This window comes from Glarea lozoyensis (genome assembly GCF_000409485.1).
Source record: "Glarea lozoyensis ATCC 20868 chromosome Unknown GLAREA1, whole genome shotgun sequence".
Lineage (NCBI taxonomy): Eukaryota > Fungi > Ascomycota > Leotiomycetes > Helotiales > Helotiaceae > Glarea > Glarea lozoyensis.
Genome location: NW_007360983.1, coordinates 75,225 through 91,904, shown reverse-complemented (window position 1 = coordinate 91,904; position 16,680 = coordinate 75,225). Strand labels below are relative to the sequence as shown.

The 16,680-nt window shown below is 45.7% G+C and overlaps 7 protein-coding genes across 7 annotated transcripts; all 7 read right to left on the bottom strand.

The window, feature by feature from the left end:
• Positions 1-8: 8 nt before the first annotated feature.
• Positions 9-203, bottom strand: GLAREA_08679 (uncharacterized protein; the record flags this gene model as incomplete). The annotated part of the gene is made up of 1 exon (XM_008077640.1): positions 9-203. The coding sequence occupies one exon, from the start codon at positions 201-203 to the stop codon at positions 9-11; it is 195 nt and encodes a 64-aa protein (XP_008075831.1).
• A 1,071-nt stretch (positions 204-1,274) lies between these two features.
• On the bottom strand, positions 1,275-3,265 carry GLAREA_08678 (uncharacterized protein; the record flags this gene model as incomplete). Its single annotated transcript, XM_008077639.1, has 2 exons — positions 1,275-2,902; positions 2,959-3,265. The coding sequence occupies 2 exons, from the start codon at positions 3,263-3,265 to the stop codon at positions 1,275-1,277; spliced, it is 1,935 nt and encodes a 644-aa protein (XP_008075830.1).
• Positions 3,266-3,627: 362 nt separating this feature from the next.
• On the bottom strand, positions 3,628-4,569 carry GLAREA_08677 (uncharacterized protein; the record flags this gene model as incomplete). Its single annotated transcript, XM_008077638.1, has 2 exons — positions 3,628-4,014; positions 4,072-4,569. The coding sequence occupies 2 exons, from the start codon at positions 4,567-4,569 to the stop codon at positions 3,628-3,630; spliced, it is 885 nt and encodes a 294-aa protein (XP_008075829.1).
• Positions 4,570-5,419: 850 nt separating this feature from the next.
• GLAREA_08676 (uncharacterized protein) lies at positions 5,420-6,177 on the bottom strand (the record flags this gene model as incomplete). Its single annotated transcript, XM_008077637.1, has 4 exons — positions 5,420-5,506; positions 5,581-5,874; positions 5,921-5,965; positions 6,016-6,177. The coding sequence occupies 4 exons, from the start codon at positions 6,175-6,177 to the stop codon at positions 5,420-5,422; spliced, it is 588 nt and encodes a 195-aa protein (XP_008075828.1).
• A 2,550-nt stretch (positions 6,178-8,727) lies between these two features.
• Positions 8,728-9,775, bottom strand: GLAREA_08675 (uncharacterized protein; the record flags this gene model as incomplete). Its single annotated transcript, XM_008077636.1, has 2 exons — positions 8,728-9,083; positions 9,163-9,775. The coding sequence occupies 2 exons, from the start codon at positions 9,773-9,775 to the stop codon at positions 8,728-8,730; spliced, it is 969 nt and encodes a 322-aa protein (XP_008075827.1).
• A 1,628-nt stretch (positions 9,776-11,403) lies between these two features.
• GLAREA_08674 (uncharacterized protein) lies at positions 11,404-14,348 on the bottom strand (the record flags this gene model as incomplete). The annotated part of the gene is made up of 3 exons (XM_008077635.1): positions 11,404-11,655; positions 11,739-13,740; positions 13,855-14,348. 3 exons carry the CDS (start codon positions 14,346-14,348, stop codon positions 11,404-11,406), a joined length of 2,748 nt encoding a protein of 915 aa, XP_008075826.1.
• A 396-nt stretch (positions 14,349-14,744) lies between these two features.
• GLAREA_08673 (Bacterial luciferase-like protein) lies at positions 14,745-16,466 on the bottom strand (the record flags this gene model as incomplete). Its single annotated transcript, XM_008077634.1, has 5 exons — positions 14,745-15,058; positions 15,111-15,978; positions 16,028-16,176; positions 16,224-16,336; positions 16,387-16,466. The coding sequence occupies 5 exons, from the start codon at positions 16,464-16,466 to the stop codon at positions 14,745-14,747; spliced, it is 1,524 nt and encodes a 507-aa protein (XP_008075825.1).
• Positions 16,467-16,680: the final 214 nt, after the last annotated feature.

The following is a 16,680-nucleotide window of genomic DNA, read 5'->3' as shown; positions in this document are numbered from 1 at the left end:
TTGAAATGTCACACCTCCATACCGGAGAAGCCCCAAGCCCAGGCCGAGATCTCCCTCACGAAGTCTGGGGAAACCGCGGGGAGAGTCTGGATTTCAGGGGGGCGGTGCTCGCTTAGCGCATTGGCGGGGTGTTTATTGGAGCTTGGGATTTCTTGACAGGAGCGTGGTGCGCTAGGGGAGTAGGTTGCGTGCAGATGTGGCATTTTTTAGCTTTGATATGGGTTTTTTCGCAGAGGGGTAAATGCTAGGTCTCGCGGGGAAGTCATTGTACCAAGGGCTTGGGTACGGGGAGTTGCGAGAATGAGTCGGGGGATTTTGGGGATACTTGGACTTGGCTGGGGAAATGACAGGTTGGTGAGGGTTTTGATGGGTGTAAGTTACTGGAAGTGGTTAGGTTTGGGGTGGGGAATGGCGGTGACATAAAGACTGTGATTTTGAGGTGTTTAGTGGGAAAGTTTGTTTCCCCGTGTTTTTCTGCAGTGCGTTGTGGATGTTTGATAGCGCGGCAGTTGTTTACTTGGCGGGTGAAGAATACCATCATGGTACGAGTATTTGATTGCATTTTAAAGTCTTGTGTACGTTGAATACTTCGATTTCATAAACAATTCGTTTCACGCCAAATAACAATGTCTGCAAGTCAACGTAGCTCCGTGATCAACACAAATGAAATACTTTCAAGATTTCTCTTCTCCCGTTGAGAGGAAAATGAAGCAAGCTCCAAAATCGATCTTGTGGTCCAATTCTCTCTCGCAAAGCTAAGTCTTCTCCAAGCCATTTCCAAGTCCTTGGGGTCTCAGCTCGCAGAAGCTTGCAAATCGCCCACCAAATATGGCGTTTTGCGGCTTTTGAATAGTGTCTATCCTAATACTACCTTCCCTGATTTGATCGAGGGATATGTGGGAGGATACGGTTTCTCCCGATAGTCAAATCTTGAGAGATACGCTGTATTCTTGGGATCATTGATTCTATGCGTATTCTTGGAAGAATATTTGGAAATATTGATCTAAAGATAATGTATGTTAATCTTACCTAACCCTTCATAGCATCGCTATTCATCTTAGGGAGTTGGCTAACTATTCTGTTATCTCGAATTCGAACTACTTCAAGTTGTGTTAAGGTAGTGGTGTCTACTGAATAGAACATACGGCTAGTTCATTGCTACTCCATTCACGATGTCATTGCCAGGCGACGATGAAATCTTGAATGGTAAATCAGTGCATTTGTTTGTAATGACAGTCTATCCAACCAACCAATCTCAAAACTTCTCATTGTAATCAAATAATGCTCACAGTCGTCTCAACCCAGCTGCATTTATCAAGCTCTGATTTAAGTCTGTAATAGCCCACGCCAACTCTCTTAAATATTCCATCCTTCTTATCGACTCGCCGTAACACTAGAAACCTGACAACACCTGGGCCATCACGGTCTGCCCAAGAAGTGGCGTACTTCCATCTGCCCATACATAGAAAGAACATACTTCGGTAGTCCTGCATAGGCTCATCCCATTCAATTTCTGCAAGTCCCTCGTTATAGTAGGATAGCCTTTCAGACCGAGACCAATGTTGCAGACTTTGAATACCAAAATCAAGAAGCTTACCTCTCAACACAATTACTCCAGACTTCAACGATCCAAACTCATCTGCAGTTGCTAGCTCCGTAGTACAGCTAACAAGTTTCGGTTCTTGTCCAAGAAGTCTGTCATAGCATATTGACAGCGAATAACAGATTTGATTACTGTAGAAGAGAGGATGATCCGGGGCCGGCTCAACGGCGGGTAGAGATGCCCAGCTCCATGAAGGTGCCAGGAAATTTGTAGTTCGGTGCCTTGAAGAGCGTGCGCTTGGATAAACCTGCCAGAGAAGAAGTGGTACCACTGCTTCGAGCCAAATTCCTGCTCTATAGGTATATCCAGTCTTTTCAGCAATCCGGCGAGCGATCCCAGAGATTGCTGGGAATATGTCACTCTGGACACTCAGAGATCTGGAGCAATAATCCTGTACAATACGGGACCATACTCCGGTTACTAACTTTGTTGAATCTGTTGTGTCGTTAAAATTTGCCAGTAAAAAGGGACGCGAATACAGGTCCAATACTGATAGGGATTCCTGATCAACGGTTAAATGAGATGATGACTCTTCGATTACACCTTTCGAGCACTCGAAAGACAATTGATCCCATCCAAAATGAATGACCCGCCGGGAAAGCAACCTTTCTTGCAAAGTCCAAGCACGAGTGTGCAATGGGCCAATGTGCAGATCATCGGAAAGAGTATTTGGCCCGCCGCCTTCCGTGACGTAGAAATAGTTGTGCCCCTTATATAAGTTGGAATTCAACGGCACTTTTATCCTGAATTCTGGCAGATGTCTCTTGTCAAGAAAACCGTCATGGTGGCTTCTAGCAAAAGATGCAGCGATTGTTACCACTGCGTTTCCGTAGTATAGGCTCATTCGTAAAGCTTCAGAATTCCAGTCTTCTACCGAATCTTGCAAAATACACAAGGAGTCAATCCACAGATACTGATATCCAAGTTTGCGAGTGACAAAGACTGCATCTTGAAATGTTGCAGGTAGCGCCGAAATTTCAATTCCCAACTGTCTATTTGATATCGTCGCCTTGGTAGAGGTGAAAGGAGGTGTGCTACCCCAGGTATGGCTCAAAGCCACCCACTGACCACTGTCGCCCTCGGACTTGTGAACCACCCTGAGGGTAGAACTCCCGTTGATTCCTACATCCAGGAGCCGAGTGGGAAATGCAGAAGTCGCCGTGAAATCCGAACACAACCCGGAATGATCTCGCAGACAATCGCAAATCCATTCTCGAGAAAGTACATAGCAGTCCTCTGATCGATGACTCTTGTTTGGAAAGCTTAATAGATGCGGCTTTGTTGTTTCCACATGTGCTTCTGTGAATGAACCTAATTAGTATAAATATTTTGACGTGCCGAAACTGTTCACTCACCCCGATCCAAGGATACATCATAGCGATGGCCGGCAAGACGTCCGTTGTTTATGTCTGATTCAACACGAAAAAGAAGGAAAAATTTCTTCCCTAGGTAATCCGCATTTGTTACAGAACCCGTTATAATTATTGGGGCAAAAGGATCTCCTTCGGCCGTGATATCTGCGATGCCTTTCGTAATAGATGCGCAGAGCTTACAGCCTAGCGCTGCCGATTCTCGCAGAGCCGACAAGGTACCATGGTGCTTGACACTCTCCTCATGAAAAAGTGCATCGAAGTCGATTGTACTGCAAATATGACAGAGCATCTTGAATCTTCGTACCGTAGCTTGTGAGGATTACCTCTTATTCTTCGCGACCGGGCATCAAGTCGGATCTCAGCCGCACCCACATACAAGGTGGTGCCCTCGTCTGCAAGGAATGACCTAGCCAAGAGAATTCAGCCAATCACCAACAGGCCAACTCTTAGAAATACATGTCCAAGGAAGTGAGATTAGGTTTGCACATAAAGGTTTGGCATCTGGTAGCATATTAACAACAGGAGCATCTGCAATAACAAATGGGTATCACCACCGCTTTAAAGCAACACTATATTACCACTGGACTTCAAACACCGCATCTAGCTAACTCATCTTCCAAATCTGTCTCCAACGAATTTTGCCTCACTCACCTACTTCGCCCGACTAACAGGCAACTCCACACTATGAGCACTCGTCGGCAACTCAACAGGATTTGTCCTAGCATCCAGCTCATTCGGAACTTTTCGAATAAACGGGCCCATGGAACCGTCTTTAGAGTATTCAGGTGGATATTCCAGCGAGTTCTTTTGTCGTTTGCGCCTTCGCATAAGAAAAAAAGCAAGTATCAAAAAGCATATAGCTGCTGCACCACCGAGACTCGCGCCGATGGCAGCTTGCGCCCCTGATGAGAGGCCATTTGATGAGGATGTAGAGGATGGTGTTGGTGATGGTGTTGTTTGAGAGGGTGTAGGTGACGGCACTGTTTGAGAGGTTGCAGGTGATGGAGTCTGGGTGGGTTCTGATGCTGATGGAGGTAACTAAATTCTCGTTAGCAACCAACTTTTCTTCCCGAGAATCGTGATTCTTCTACTTACGATAACACTCGAATATTTGACATCATCAATGGCATCCAGTCTCCCAAAGTTAAACTGCTGTCCCCCCTGCGGTTGAGTAACATTCGAACTCAACGACATCAACCCAGTATCCTTAACATTAAGATGCCAATCCGATCCATTATTCGCATTCGTCATGAAAAACGTCCCATCGCCCCAAGGGTCAATCTGCCAAAACATGCTATCATCTTGAATTTCCGCATCTCTCATGTCGGGTACCGTAAGACCAGGCGTTGTTTCATCTACGGAAAACGAGGCGTGTAGATATCCCGTCGGACCTGAATCTTTCGTTCGTAAAACATGATAAGTTTCGTTGAATGGGAAGATTTGCCACTGTTGTCCGCCCGAGGTGAGATTGGTGTCCTGGATAAATACTGCACCACTTCTGCCTTGGTTATATAGAATGGTGCCGGCGAGGGATTGGACTGTGTTGTCTAGGAGATATATCTGGTACCACCTATTCGTGTCGAAATTTGACATGTTTAGCTCTTGCAATCTGACTTGGATAATGATCCAGAGAGTAAAACAGAAAGATAAGAAAAGGGACAGAAAATTCCTGGGAAATGGAAATTCGGATAGTAGGATGTTCTATCACGTGAACCCCCCACCTGTACGTACAAAACAACCACTGATGTAGATTTGTGAGATTGCGCTGTATCAACGCGAATTTCTCCGTCCGTCACGACCCGTCCACCGGACCGGCCATTTTGGCCCTATCGCCCGTCCCCGACAAGTATCTATAACTACTACCCCATAGGCACCTTTAGACATACCCCCTCCTTATTCCCTAAGGACGATTTTCGACGCGACGTCTGATCATATTGCCGCGTGCGTCAACTCAGTCTCTTTTCGTTCAGCCGGACAGTCAAATGAATATCGAAAGCTTATTCAACGGCAAGGCTGTGCCATGCAACGAGGGATAAGCTTACTTCTCTAACCCTACTGCGCCGCTCGCCTCCTGGCAACACTGCCTAAACTCCATGTTCCATTGCTTGTCGATCAAAGCAGGGGATCCACTTCAATGCGCGTAACTGTGAGGCAATGCTGGCATCTGACAGGGACCGTAGAATATTACTCGATAAAGAAACGTCTGTAAAGTACACGTGAAGTAATAGCATTTTGGGCATTAATGTTGGAATCAATTAACGATAAAAAACGCATACAGAGAATCTAAAACCAAGTAAGTGCTTCGCGGAACGAAAGAAACTACTGAGAATGAGTACTTGCAAAAGAACATGAGATTCATCCCTTCATTGTGGTCATCGGCATTATCGAGACTGGAAAAAACGCTATGCTAACAATTACTGGTACACGTGCCTGAGATTGCCACTCAGTTACCCTTCTTACGGTCCTCCTCCTCATTCTTTGGAACGCTAACGAATGCAGGTACAACAACAGAGTTGAGGTTTCGGAAAACCTATAAATTATCATTAGCAATTGTTTTCGCACTTACCCATGATACCCGTATGCACAGGATCGCAATTGACTAACCTTAGTAAACGGTCCCTCTGGAATACTGCCATTCCACTTATCCTCAACCATCGTAATATGCTTGCCCTCCGCATCAGTATGGATCTTCACCACACTATCGATCGTCTGCTCGGTATTGATACCCTTAACGACATATCTGGTGCTGAGGTTCATGGTGATTGGGTTTCCGCCGGACACGACGTTATATGAAAGACGCTCGATTTCGGAGAATGCTGTTTGTAGTCCGTACCACTGGGCTTCGTATTGTTTTCGCCCCTCGGCTTTGGTAATTGGGTCGGCGAATGTGGCGTCGTCCTTGGGTAATTAGCTTTAGACATGATTAAGAAATTGAATAACTTACCTTCCAAAGCTGAAGTTTCTTTAATGAAGGTCTACCGGCGAAAAGCTAGCCATACTGTCAGAATTGATTCATTGCGCAGATTTGGACTGGCTTACATCTAAAACGCTTCCTACAAGCACCTTCTGGTTTCCGGACAAGTCGACACCAGAATCAGTCTTGATATTCGTATTCTCGATACCAAGCTCTTTGAAGTCTGGTGCACTTGTATCTTGAGACTTTTGCGCCTGAGCGGTTTGCGATGGGACACCTGACGACATATTTCTGGTCTTGATAGAAGCGATTCGAGGTTTCGTAAATGCTCTTGAGATTGTGGAAGAATTAAGAACGGTTGAATAACGCATTAATTCTTTTCTTTTTGATTGTAAATAATTATTTCGAGAGAAGTTGTGGTTGGGTATTTCATCTATATGTCGAGTTACTCGAAGCGGGCTGAGAAAAACGATGATTTCATCGATGATGCTCAACTGCGTAAACACTTTTCGATTCGCCGATCATTACTTCCCCAGAAATTTGTCTTACCAATATGGCAATCCGCGATTCTAAATCCCCACACAAAGACCCTGATGGGCATTTAAACTTCGATCGTGCTTCGATGCGAATCTTGTGAATTATTATCGGGTTGTTGATCTTTCTGATCATCCATGCCACCACGTGCGGTTGTCCATACGTCACCGCGAACAACAACAACATTAATAATCAACAACATACTTAACGCGAGAGAACAGATTAACATTTATATTACTAAACAGCGTTTTTAGTTTCTCTCAATGAGCAGCGTCCATGGCAAGTAAATAAGTCTAGCATATGTCACGTGTGTGAGTTTTTTGGGCGTTGTAATCTTATACGGAAATCATTTGCTAATGCGGCAATTACTATTTTTTGGCTTGCTAATGCGTATATTATGGCTACTGAATACTTATTACGATCGCTGTTTGTTCTAACCCAGAGGAATCATTTATAACTTATGCTGAATGCTGTAATTCTGACACAGAAAATGACAACCGCAACTGGCACTAGAAATCTAGATGACTTGCATGTTTTGCTAATCATTGATGTCAAGATCAAGTTCAATAGACAGCTACTTATACATTTCCAAGACCAACCTAGTCTATTTCAAATAACAAAATGATTGTCACTGATTAGTCTAACGTCCAATGTTGAAAATAACTATGTGCAAGAGCAGACACTATAATATCACACATCATAAATTCCATACGGACCCCATATGTCCTCACTTGGCAAATCCCACATTTTATTTGTCCAATTGTTTCCGTGTTCTGAGAAATCCGAAAATGGCTTATTTATTAGGTCTGGCTCAAACGCAGCTTCGTTTGGAAAAGCCGGTATTTATTGCCGGCTGATCGAAATCCACGATTGGTTTATTCATTCAGCGTCTACGGTTTCTTGCTCCTGTACTTTCGATGTGAATTGAGGTTGGCATTCCAAGTCCTTCGGGCCAATATGACCGTTTCCATTCCCTGGCGAACTTGAAAAAGACACATTGATTGAATCTGGATCTGGTTATGACACATTCTGGTATGAAAAGGCCAGTTCTTGCTGCCCTCATCCACAGGAGGCGCTACCTGGAGAAGATCCTTTTTGACAGCATGATTTACAATTTCCCTGAATCCACGATCCTTGTCCACTGCGTGTCTAGCTCACCATGGCACAGAACCTGGCGCTCTCAGCGCATGAGGTTACAGTGACTAGGAGTAAATTGCTGGGTAAATAAGTGTGTCTAGTGATGAGCGAAAAGCCAGTATTGGCCACAGAAAATAGTAAGAAACTAAAGTACAAAAGAATAATTGCGCCAATATGCCCGAAGCGGAGTGTATTCTGCTTAAATGAGGATTTAAAACTTATTCTATCTACAGTGCCACAGAAACACAACTACCAGCGTTCTGCACGTACAGTACACCGTCACCGGCCGCTCAACCAAAGCTCCGTCGAATAATCCCGGTCGACCAAAGACTGCCATTACCGCTGAGCAAGCTGAACAACAAACGCAGTCATACTCGGGGGGATAACGAAAGGCCATGAGCTTTGAGAATATTGAGACGGCATGGGCTGCGCATGCTGCGAAGAATTCCATCAAGGGGGAAGGAAAACTTGGTCGGAATCGTACGAATGCCACATTAAAAACAGGTAAGCTAGACACAGAGACGGGGCTGGCTGAGGCGGGCATGCTACAGATCAAAAGCCAGAGACCTTTCGCGTACTTGGTGAGGTACTGGGTGAAGATCGTTAGAGGTCAAGGTCAAAGATTGAGGGGGAGAATGTTGAGACAGCGCGGCCATGTTCCATCTTTAGGTATTTTAGACTTCAGTGGTGTTAATAGTATTAGAGTATTGCGATATACTGGGATATATTAATTAAAAGGCTTAGCGATAAATACTATATTACAATAATTATACTATAGTATTTATCCGGTATACTATAAGTATACTAATAGTATTAACACGTGACTATTTAGCTTTGTTTAGCTTCGTATTCACTCGTATTTACTCGTATAACCTCGCTGTCGCCCCCCTAACGCCCTTATTACTACTAATTAGTATAGTATACTACTGTAATAATATAATATCTAGAATACGTACTATACCGGTTATTTAAAAAATATATTACTAGCCTTAAATATCACGTCGTATTATCACAATAATACTAATAAGAACCCTGGGATTAGTCTGTTCTATTCCAGGGACACAAAAATCTCTCATTCAAGAGAAAGTCCTAAGCCTCTCTCAACCCATTTGTTTTTCTACTTTCTCCGCTACTTCAAACATGTAACCTCTCCGCAGGTGAGCTCTCTAACGAGTTTCAAATATCCTGCTGATCAAGACGTTCCCGTGAAACTGATCTTGAATCTCGAAGTCCATCTCCTTTGCAAGCTTTTGAACAATAACTTCCATGAATTTAAATGCCGATTCGAAGAACAGATTACGAACACTTTCACCAAGGTCCAAAGCGTTACTGATGTTTTTTTGAGTCTTTCTCATAAAATCGATTTGTGCTGGATATTCCCTACGCCAGGCTCTATTTCCTTTCGAGGACAGTAAGGATTTCCAGGGAGAATCTCGTGAGGATCTTCTGGTTGCTCGGAGAAAGCTTGAGACTTTCTCTTTAAATTCTTTATCGTACTGATTCAACATAAGCCCTAAATCGGCTACCTAATAAGTTAGCATATTTCAATAAAAGCAAATTCATTCAGCAGCCGCTGTACACGAATTTCGAGATCGACATACGAAATCCCAGTTCTACTGTATCTTGTTGAGCATCGATAAGCAACTTCGTGAGTTCCCGGAACTCTGTGTATAACTCTTTCGCGACTGGGATTTTCAATTCCACAATCTTCGACTGGCCCTCGAATCTGTATAGAACTCTTCCTTTCTCTACAACCAGAAAATCCTCGTAGCTTTGATTAAGATCTTGGAGCATAATTTCAATGCTTTGTTGCACGTCGTTTAGGTCCGAGTCGGAAACTTGTGATGACTGAGAATTCGTAGAAGACGACGAGCTCGTTGAGGACCGCCCTATGATTTCAAGATCCTCATCGTTCAAGAGATCCAACGAAGCCAGTAGTTCCTGTGGGCGCCGAAGCAACTCTTTGTGTACCTCATCCTCCAGAATGTCAGGCAAGGCAGCTAGAGATTTCACTTCTGAAAGGGTCCGATTACGAATGAGGTCTAAGAGAAAGGGCCGGCATGCTTGTTCATGCCATATCGTATAATCTTTGTTAAATGGAAGTGTGTGGTTGTATGGGGTTGGTGATGCTGGCCTTGGAGAGTTTGGGAGACATACTAAGGCCAACAGGTTCTTGGATTCGTTGGTGAGGTGGGTATCTTCATGCTCTCGCATCTTCAGAAACGAAGATATTTATTTCCAAGGGAACGAAATGTGTTGCAGAAGGCAGAAGACACAGCTTCGCTCTTGTAACAACACAATAAATTTGTTTCAGGAAGCTTAGGCGATAGAAACCTGTTGTGAGCTGAGCCTTCTTCGTCTTCCAGGCCTGACTTCAGTTGTGATTCGTAGATAAGAGCAAGATGCCACAGATAGCCCTGCACTGCCACAACGCCGTGCATGAGGCTGTTTCCCTCCATCACACCTGGGCAAGCTACAATGAACCGAAAAGGATGTTGACAACAATTTTATTCTCTTAAACGCGGGACTAAAATTTCTAATTCATGCGAGAAATCAAGATGAATCCGAAGGAATACCCAAACTCAAATTCATACCAGTTTCAGAATGACGCCGATTTATTCAACTACGTAAATAATTCTATAGAGGAAGAGGAGACGTTTCATTTCCTTGGGTTCGAGTTCCTACATCGATTTAATATTGTACAGATACAGAATGACATTATAAGAGCACGAGAAACCATTTGTATAAACAGGAGTGTTGGAACAGAGAAAGAAAAGCTCAAGACATTGCTTGCAGATTATAGTATGTTGACTACCCAATAGCAAAAAGGAAAAAACGAACGCCTCCAAAAAATGAAACTGACAAGAACAGTCACTGCCGTCCGAAACTACAACTTTGTTCACAACAGCCAACGACTTGATGCCCAAAAACTTGCAATACGCAAACAGCGCCTCAAAGCAGCATTTTCCATCGATGACGACCTCTTTCAGAGCCACTCGACCTTTCGAGTCACACTACTACTCTCTCCTTCATAACGGTGTCGGCAGCAAGCCAGATGTGTTACGTGACAAGCTTCGACACTGGCTACCAGCGCGACTCAGTTACTCGATTGAAGAACGAAAATTTCGGAGCAAAGAGTTCGATGAAGGTCAAACTCCGCACGAGATCTCTGACTTTGTAGGCAATTTGGTTCGCCTGTCTATCGCGCTCTTTGCGGGCGCATTCCTCATAGGTCCTATGTGCGTAATGAGCATCCGACCCTCGTTAACCAAGAATTTGATCACGGCGTCAGTATGTACGATTCTGTTTGCGGTGGGGCTCTCGTTGGGGTTAAAAGCTCGAATGTCGAGACTTTGGTTGCGACCGCGACGTATTCAGCTGTTTTGGTTGTGTTTGTTGGCTCGACTATGGGGGTGTTATGGCTTGAATTAAAAAGGATCCAAATTCGAGGAGAGTAGATGCTATCGCAACTATGGAAGTCTATCGAAACACTGAAGTATTATCGAACAAGAGTAAAGGAATCAGGAACGTAGGGCTTGCGGCTGACGGTTTAATAGTTAGGCTTCGAGCAGTTTTACGGGAATGTGAAAGTCAAGCATTAACAACAGGTCCATCCAAGTCATACGGGAAGTAGACACATATAATTTGCTCTAACTACTAGGACCTCTATACCACGTGGAAGCCATAGCCTTTATCAGTATATGCGGGGCACCAGACCACTGTATTTTTCGAGTATCTCATTAACCACTGACGCTTTGGTCATCTGTGCCATTGACACCCTCATTGATGTCAGCTCATTTTTTATTCGAGCAACTCGAGTCGGGCACTGCTACATAGCACAACTACCTTCCATTCTCGATCGCTTTTCTTTCGCCTTGCATTAAGTCCGTGCGCTCCTTTTTCACACGTTTCGCTTGCACCTCCTCGAGCTCTTCATAGCTCATGAACCTCCTCACTCCCTTTCCTAGAGTTAAAGATTCGGTTGGCCGCCGAACCTTAGCTTCATTATTGACAGTAGTCAACATTTGACTCTGGTCCTCTTGAAGTGGAAGGGTACTATTTACAGTAGAGAATTGAACGGCTTCAACAAGTTTCTGTTAGCACCTTCCTAACTTCTTTTCGTTCAGCTGATCCAGCTCTCGTTTGACTATCATCCTATTCCCTAAACCATATGCACCTGAATATCCTCCCTCAAAATCCCCTCCAACAACCCCGTATCGGGGCCCTCCACAACCCCCAACCCAACCTTAACCGTCCTCAAAAGCGCCACAAGCACATACAACTGTTCCGCGCCCGACAACTCCTCATCCAGCAAGAAATCCATCACATTAGCCGCCAGCGCCTGATTAACCTGCATGCCACCCTCATGATCACTGCGATCCAACTGCATAAAATCGTACTCAAACTCCCCGAGCACGAGCTGCACCATGGCGGGCGTTTGCTTGATCAGATCATTTCGCCCATGTTGGATTTCGTCTGTCCTGCCGCAGAGGGAGAGCCAAGCGTCAAGACGCATGAGCTCGAGGAGTTCTTTCTGGCAGGAACGAGTTGTCATGCGGCGATCCCGACGGATTTGGTAGTCGTACGATTTATAGAGTTCGAGTGCTGGAATCATGTCTTTGAAGACATCGACCTTGACGGCTGGGTAATCGCCACTACAGACGACTCCTCCGCGAGCGTTGAGTGCGTAGCCAGGGAATGTAGGACGGCCGTGTAGCACCCAGTTCATAGCTGGCTCGTCGAGACCTTTCCAGTGGTCGACATAACGCAAGCTATTGCTATCCGTGAATCCGCTAAGCGCGTTGAGGATGATGATTTCAGCTCCTGAACACACATCCGGGGTAAGTGCTTGGAAATTTCGCCATGGCGTAGCCCAGTATCCGGGAACGATGTCTGTTTGCGATAGCCAGAACCAGTTCACTCGGCCGTAGGCATAATCTACGTTATAGTTCTCTTCATTTCTCTTCTGACGTTCTTCATCGCGCTGTTCTCTGGCTTTTCGTTGCTTTTGTCTTTCCTTCTCTCTTTCAATAGCTTTGAGCTCCTCTTCCGTGAGTGGCTTTGTCTGTTTAACTCCCCACTCAAGCAGCAGTCTTTCTGATTCAGCCTTTGTTGTTCTTCCTGATTGATTAATCTCGTCGACCATAACCTCATCATCTGCAACCTTAGCGGCTTTGGCGTTACGTTCCATTTGTTTTTGAACTATCTCTCGACGCAAGGTTTCTTGGGGGTCAGCCATTTTCCCGATTGGTTTTATACGGCTGTGTATCCCCCCGTGTGAACTAGTAACAGTCATATTATGACTTCTACTTTTGTGTTTTGAGGACGAATCTTGCTGTTGCGGTTCAGACTCATCTGGGTCCATATCTTCTACCGTTGCCTGGTATGGCTTTTTAGTTGGTTGTGGCCGGGGATCTTCTTCAGGAAGTTTCGGCTCTGGAAGAACGTTCTCGTAAAATCCAGTAGCCCCGTGACTACTTTCACGACGGGACTTTCTGGCTCGCGAGCGGGTTGGACGTTTCGATGCGGGCGGAGAAATAATTGTCATTTGACTGCGAGGATCATGCACTCTTAAAGACCACCGACCATCGTGAAAACCGCCCCGTTGCGACAATGGAGGTTGAATGAATATTCCTGCCGACGGAGGATCGTCCAACTTATCATCTACCACAATCTTTTTTCTCTCCCCACTTTTATTACGATTCTCCTTCTTCGTACCAGGCGTTTGCGCAGCCAAAGAATTCCTCGTGGTTGCCGTAGAGGAGCGGATTCTATGAATCCAAATACCCGCAGTCTTTTCTACATGTCGTCTCTGCGACAAGGTGAAATGGCGATTGGAAACAGGACAAGCGTCCCAGGTCCTGTACAGCCAATGAAGTGGGATTATACCGGAACTGACAATGCCATGTAACAGGCGGGTATCGCCTGGGGTGAAGTGAATGAGGGGACCAAGAACTGGGTGCTGAGAGGTGGTCAAGATTCCAGCGGCGCCTTGCATAGAAATTGTTCTTCCAGCAAAGGAAGCGTCGGTGCAATTCATCCCAGTGGCAAGTGCCATTACAACCACATCTCTCATGGAAAGCGGCATGGGAACAGAAGGGAGATCAGATGGACATCGATCTACATCTCTCTCGACGAGATCATAACGAACGTCCTGCCAACACGAATAATGGATGGCTCTACAAAATCTTTGTAAAACTCCAAGTCAGTAAAACTCCAAGTCAGTACCCAGAGTAAGTTTTGCGACGAGAAATTGAATCTAGTAAAACCGCTTTTAATGGAATGAAACATACGATACCCAAGCAGCTTCACCAGTCCTCGGTCCAACCGCTTTCGATTTCGGTCCTTCATCATCACCAGAAAATTCCTCCTCACTCTCCGCAATAAACGGCTGTCTGATTTCCACCCCTCCTCCACCCATCTTAGCCCCGCCAACAACCTCAAAGCCATTCGCATCTCCAATCCCTCCGAACTCACCGGCCACCCCCCTCCCACTCAAATCAGGCAACCCCCACCTCCTCTCCGCAAACCTCACGCTCGACGTCCTTGGCCAAAACGAACTAGGCAACGAGATAACAGGAATTTGATATACGACCCTAAACCGCCACTGTCGCGTCTCCCAAATCCGCCGGCCCTGACCGGGCATATCAGCGAAAACAACACTGTCACAGAGCCGGATATTCTGGCCGGTGATGAAATATTGCTGCGTTGCTTGAGCGCAGGCGACGAGGAAGGCGATTATGGCGACGATGAGGGCGGCAATGGCGGTTATTGTTGAGGCGTCCATGGTGGGCGATTATGAGTGAGGGAGTGGGAGAGAGGTGTGGTACGGAGGTACTTGAGGTGGTTGCAGTTTATAGGTGGAGTAGATTTTGCGGCTGAAGATGATCAGCTGCACGACAGCAGGAGGACAGGGGCTGAGCGCCCGCGCCACTGCTGCAGTGGCTCGTCGGGTTGTTTTCCTTTGATCAGGGGGGGATAGTAAATTCTTTCGCGATACCTATGGAGCCCATAAATGATAGACATGAAGATAAAACTTGCCATTTTCAACGACCGTTACAACGAGAAACGTAGAACTGCAATCTCCCTTTCTCTGACGTCTTCATTGTAACCTAGAATTCTCGACATGATTTATCATGGAGACATCTCTCAAGCTTCCTCAAACCACAAGAGAATTACTACCCTAGACGTTCAATTCAACAACCTTCGTCTCCAACCTGACAATCTTCTCATCCACCACCTCCGCCTCCACCTTCTCGTTGATACGGTCAATAACGATCCCGCCCTTCCCATCCCCATTGGTCTCCAATAACTCGCCATACCTAAACCTGCTCGACGGATGCGTATCCAACGGAGTTTTCTGGCCCGGAACACCATACATGTTCTCACGTAGCGTACCACCAGGAACGGTATAATCTTCCCACATAAGACCTCGTTCTTGGAGGACTGGGACAAGGAGTTCGACGACATCTTCGAAAGATTGGGGGTTTGAAACGTCTAGAAATCAAGTAGTTAGAAAATGAGGAGATAATAGAAGGGGGACACCTACAAGTGACATTAAACCCATCAATATCAGCGTTATTAACCCAGTCCTCCATTACATCCGCAACCATCTCAGGCGTTCCAACGGGCATAGCAGCAAAACCGCAAAATGCCATTGTGGCACCCAGACGCCGCGGAGTCATCGGAATAGGATCATTGTCATATCTCTGCAGTGTATTGATAATCGCATGGATAGCGTTATCGCTCTTTGCGCCCGAGAACTTAAACGGTTCGTCCAATGGATAGGTGAATAGGTCGATATTAATAAAGCTGCTGAGTTTGGCCATGCCGCCTCGCCAATCAGCAAGTGATCTCCAGTGCTCCTTTTTCGCCTGAGCTTCTTCAAGGGTTCGTCCTAGAATTGGCGTCATTTGGGGAAAGACTTTGATATCGTCGGGGTTGCGGCCGTTTGATGCAGCAATCTCGCGTATACTCTTCACGTATGGTGCAGTGTCCGACGGTACAGCTCCACCGCAAAAGACTGCTTCTGCGTGCTTGCCGGCAAACGCTTTTCCACTCGACGATTGTCCCGCCTGAAACAATAACGGCACTCGCTGCGGTGATGGATGCGTCGCAGCATGAGCAAAGGTCTTGTGGTATTTGCCATTGAATGTGATTTTATGGATCTTCTCCGGATCGTAGGCTCCTTTCTCTACAGACCAGATCTTGGCATCATCTTCCCACGAGCCTTGCCAGAGAGTGTAAACAAGATCCATGAATTCCGACGCCTCTTCGTATCTCTGATTATGGGGTGTAATTGACGACTTGCCACAAGCTTGAGCTGCTGAGTCTGTATAGCTTGTGACGATATTCCACCCAATGCGACCTTGAGTGACATGATCTAGTGTTGACCACGTTCTTCCCATTATAAACGGCTGTGTAGTTTTAGCATCTACCTCGAGACCAAACATTAAAAATACTCACGGTCAGATATGAAGTGCTACCAGTAATTCCAAACCCAACAGAATTTGACACTGCCGCCATCGCGGAAATAAAAATCGTAGGATCCATCTGACCAACCATTGAGCCTCCACGAAAGAACGCGGCTTCGTGTCCCTCAAAGTTACCCGCCCCTAAAATACTTTAATACGCGTATCAGATATGTTTTGATTCTTCATACCGGCGTAAGCGTCTGCGAAGAAAATGCAGAAAATCTTTCCCTTCTCAGCCAGCTTCGCAAGCCAAGTATAGTACTCGAGTCTGTCCTTCTCCCTTGAACTATCCTTTGGATCTCTGCAATTCTTGTAAGTGATGATGCTGCAGTGCTGGAGTCACGCGCTCACTTCCACATCCCAATACCCATATGACTTCCGTTACAAGCCATGTCGAAGAAGTTTAGCTGAATCTGCTTTTTGGGCGCCATGTTGAATTGTTGCCCCTGTAGGAACCTGGGGAACACAGAGGAATGTTGAGGTTCGAGGGTTTTTAGAAAGAAAGGTCAGCCAAAATCTCGAAGGCCGTGCTAGAGCGGGTATCTCTCATATATGTATGCAATCCATATTTCGAACTGGATCGATACGCGGCATGGTGTTCCTCAGAATCTAATTACTAAAAGAGCGGAGTAGTTCCACTCGCAG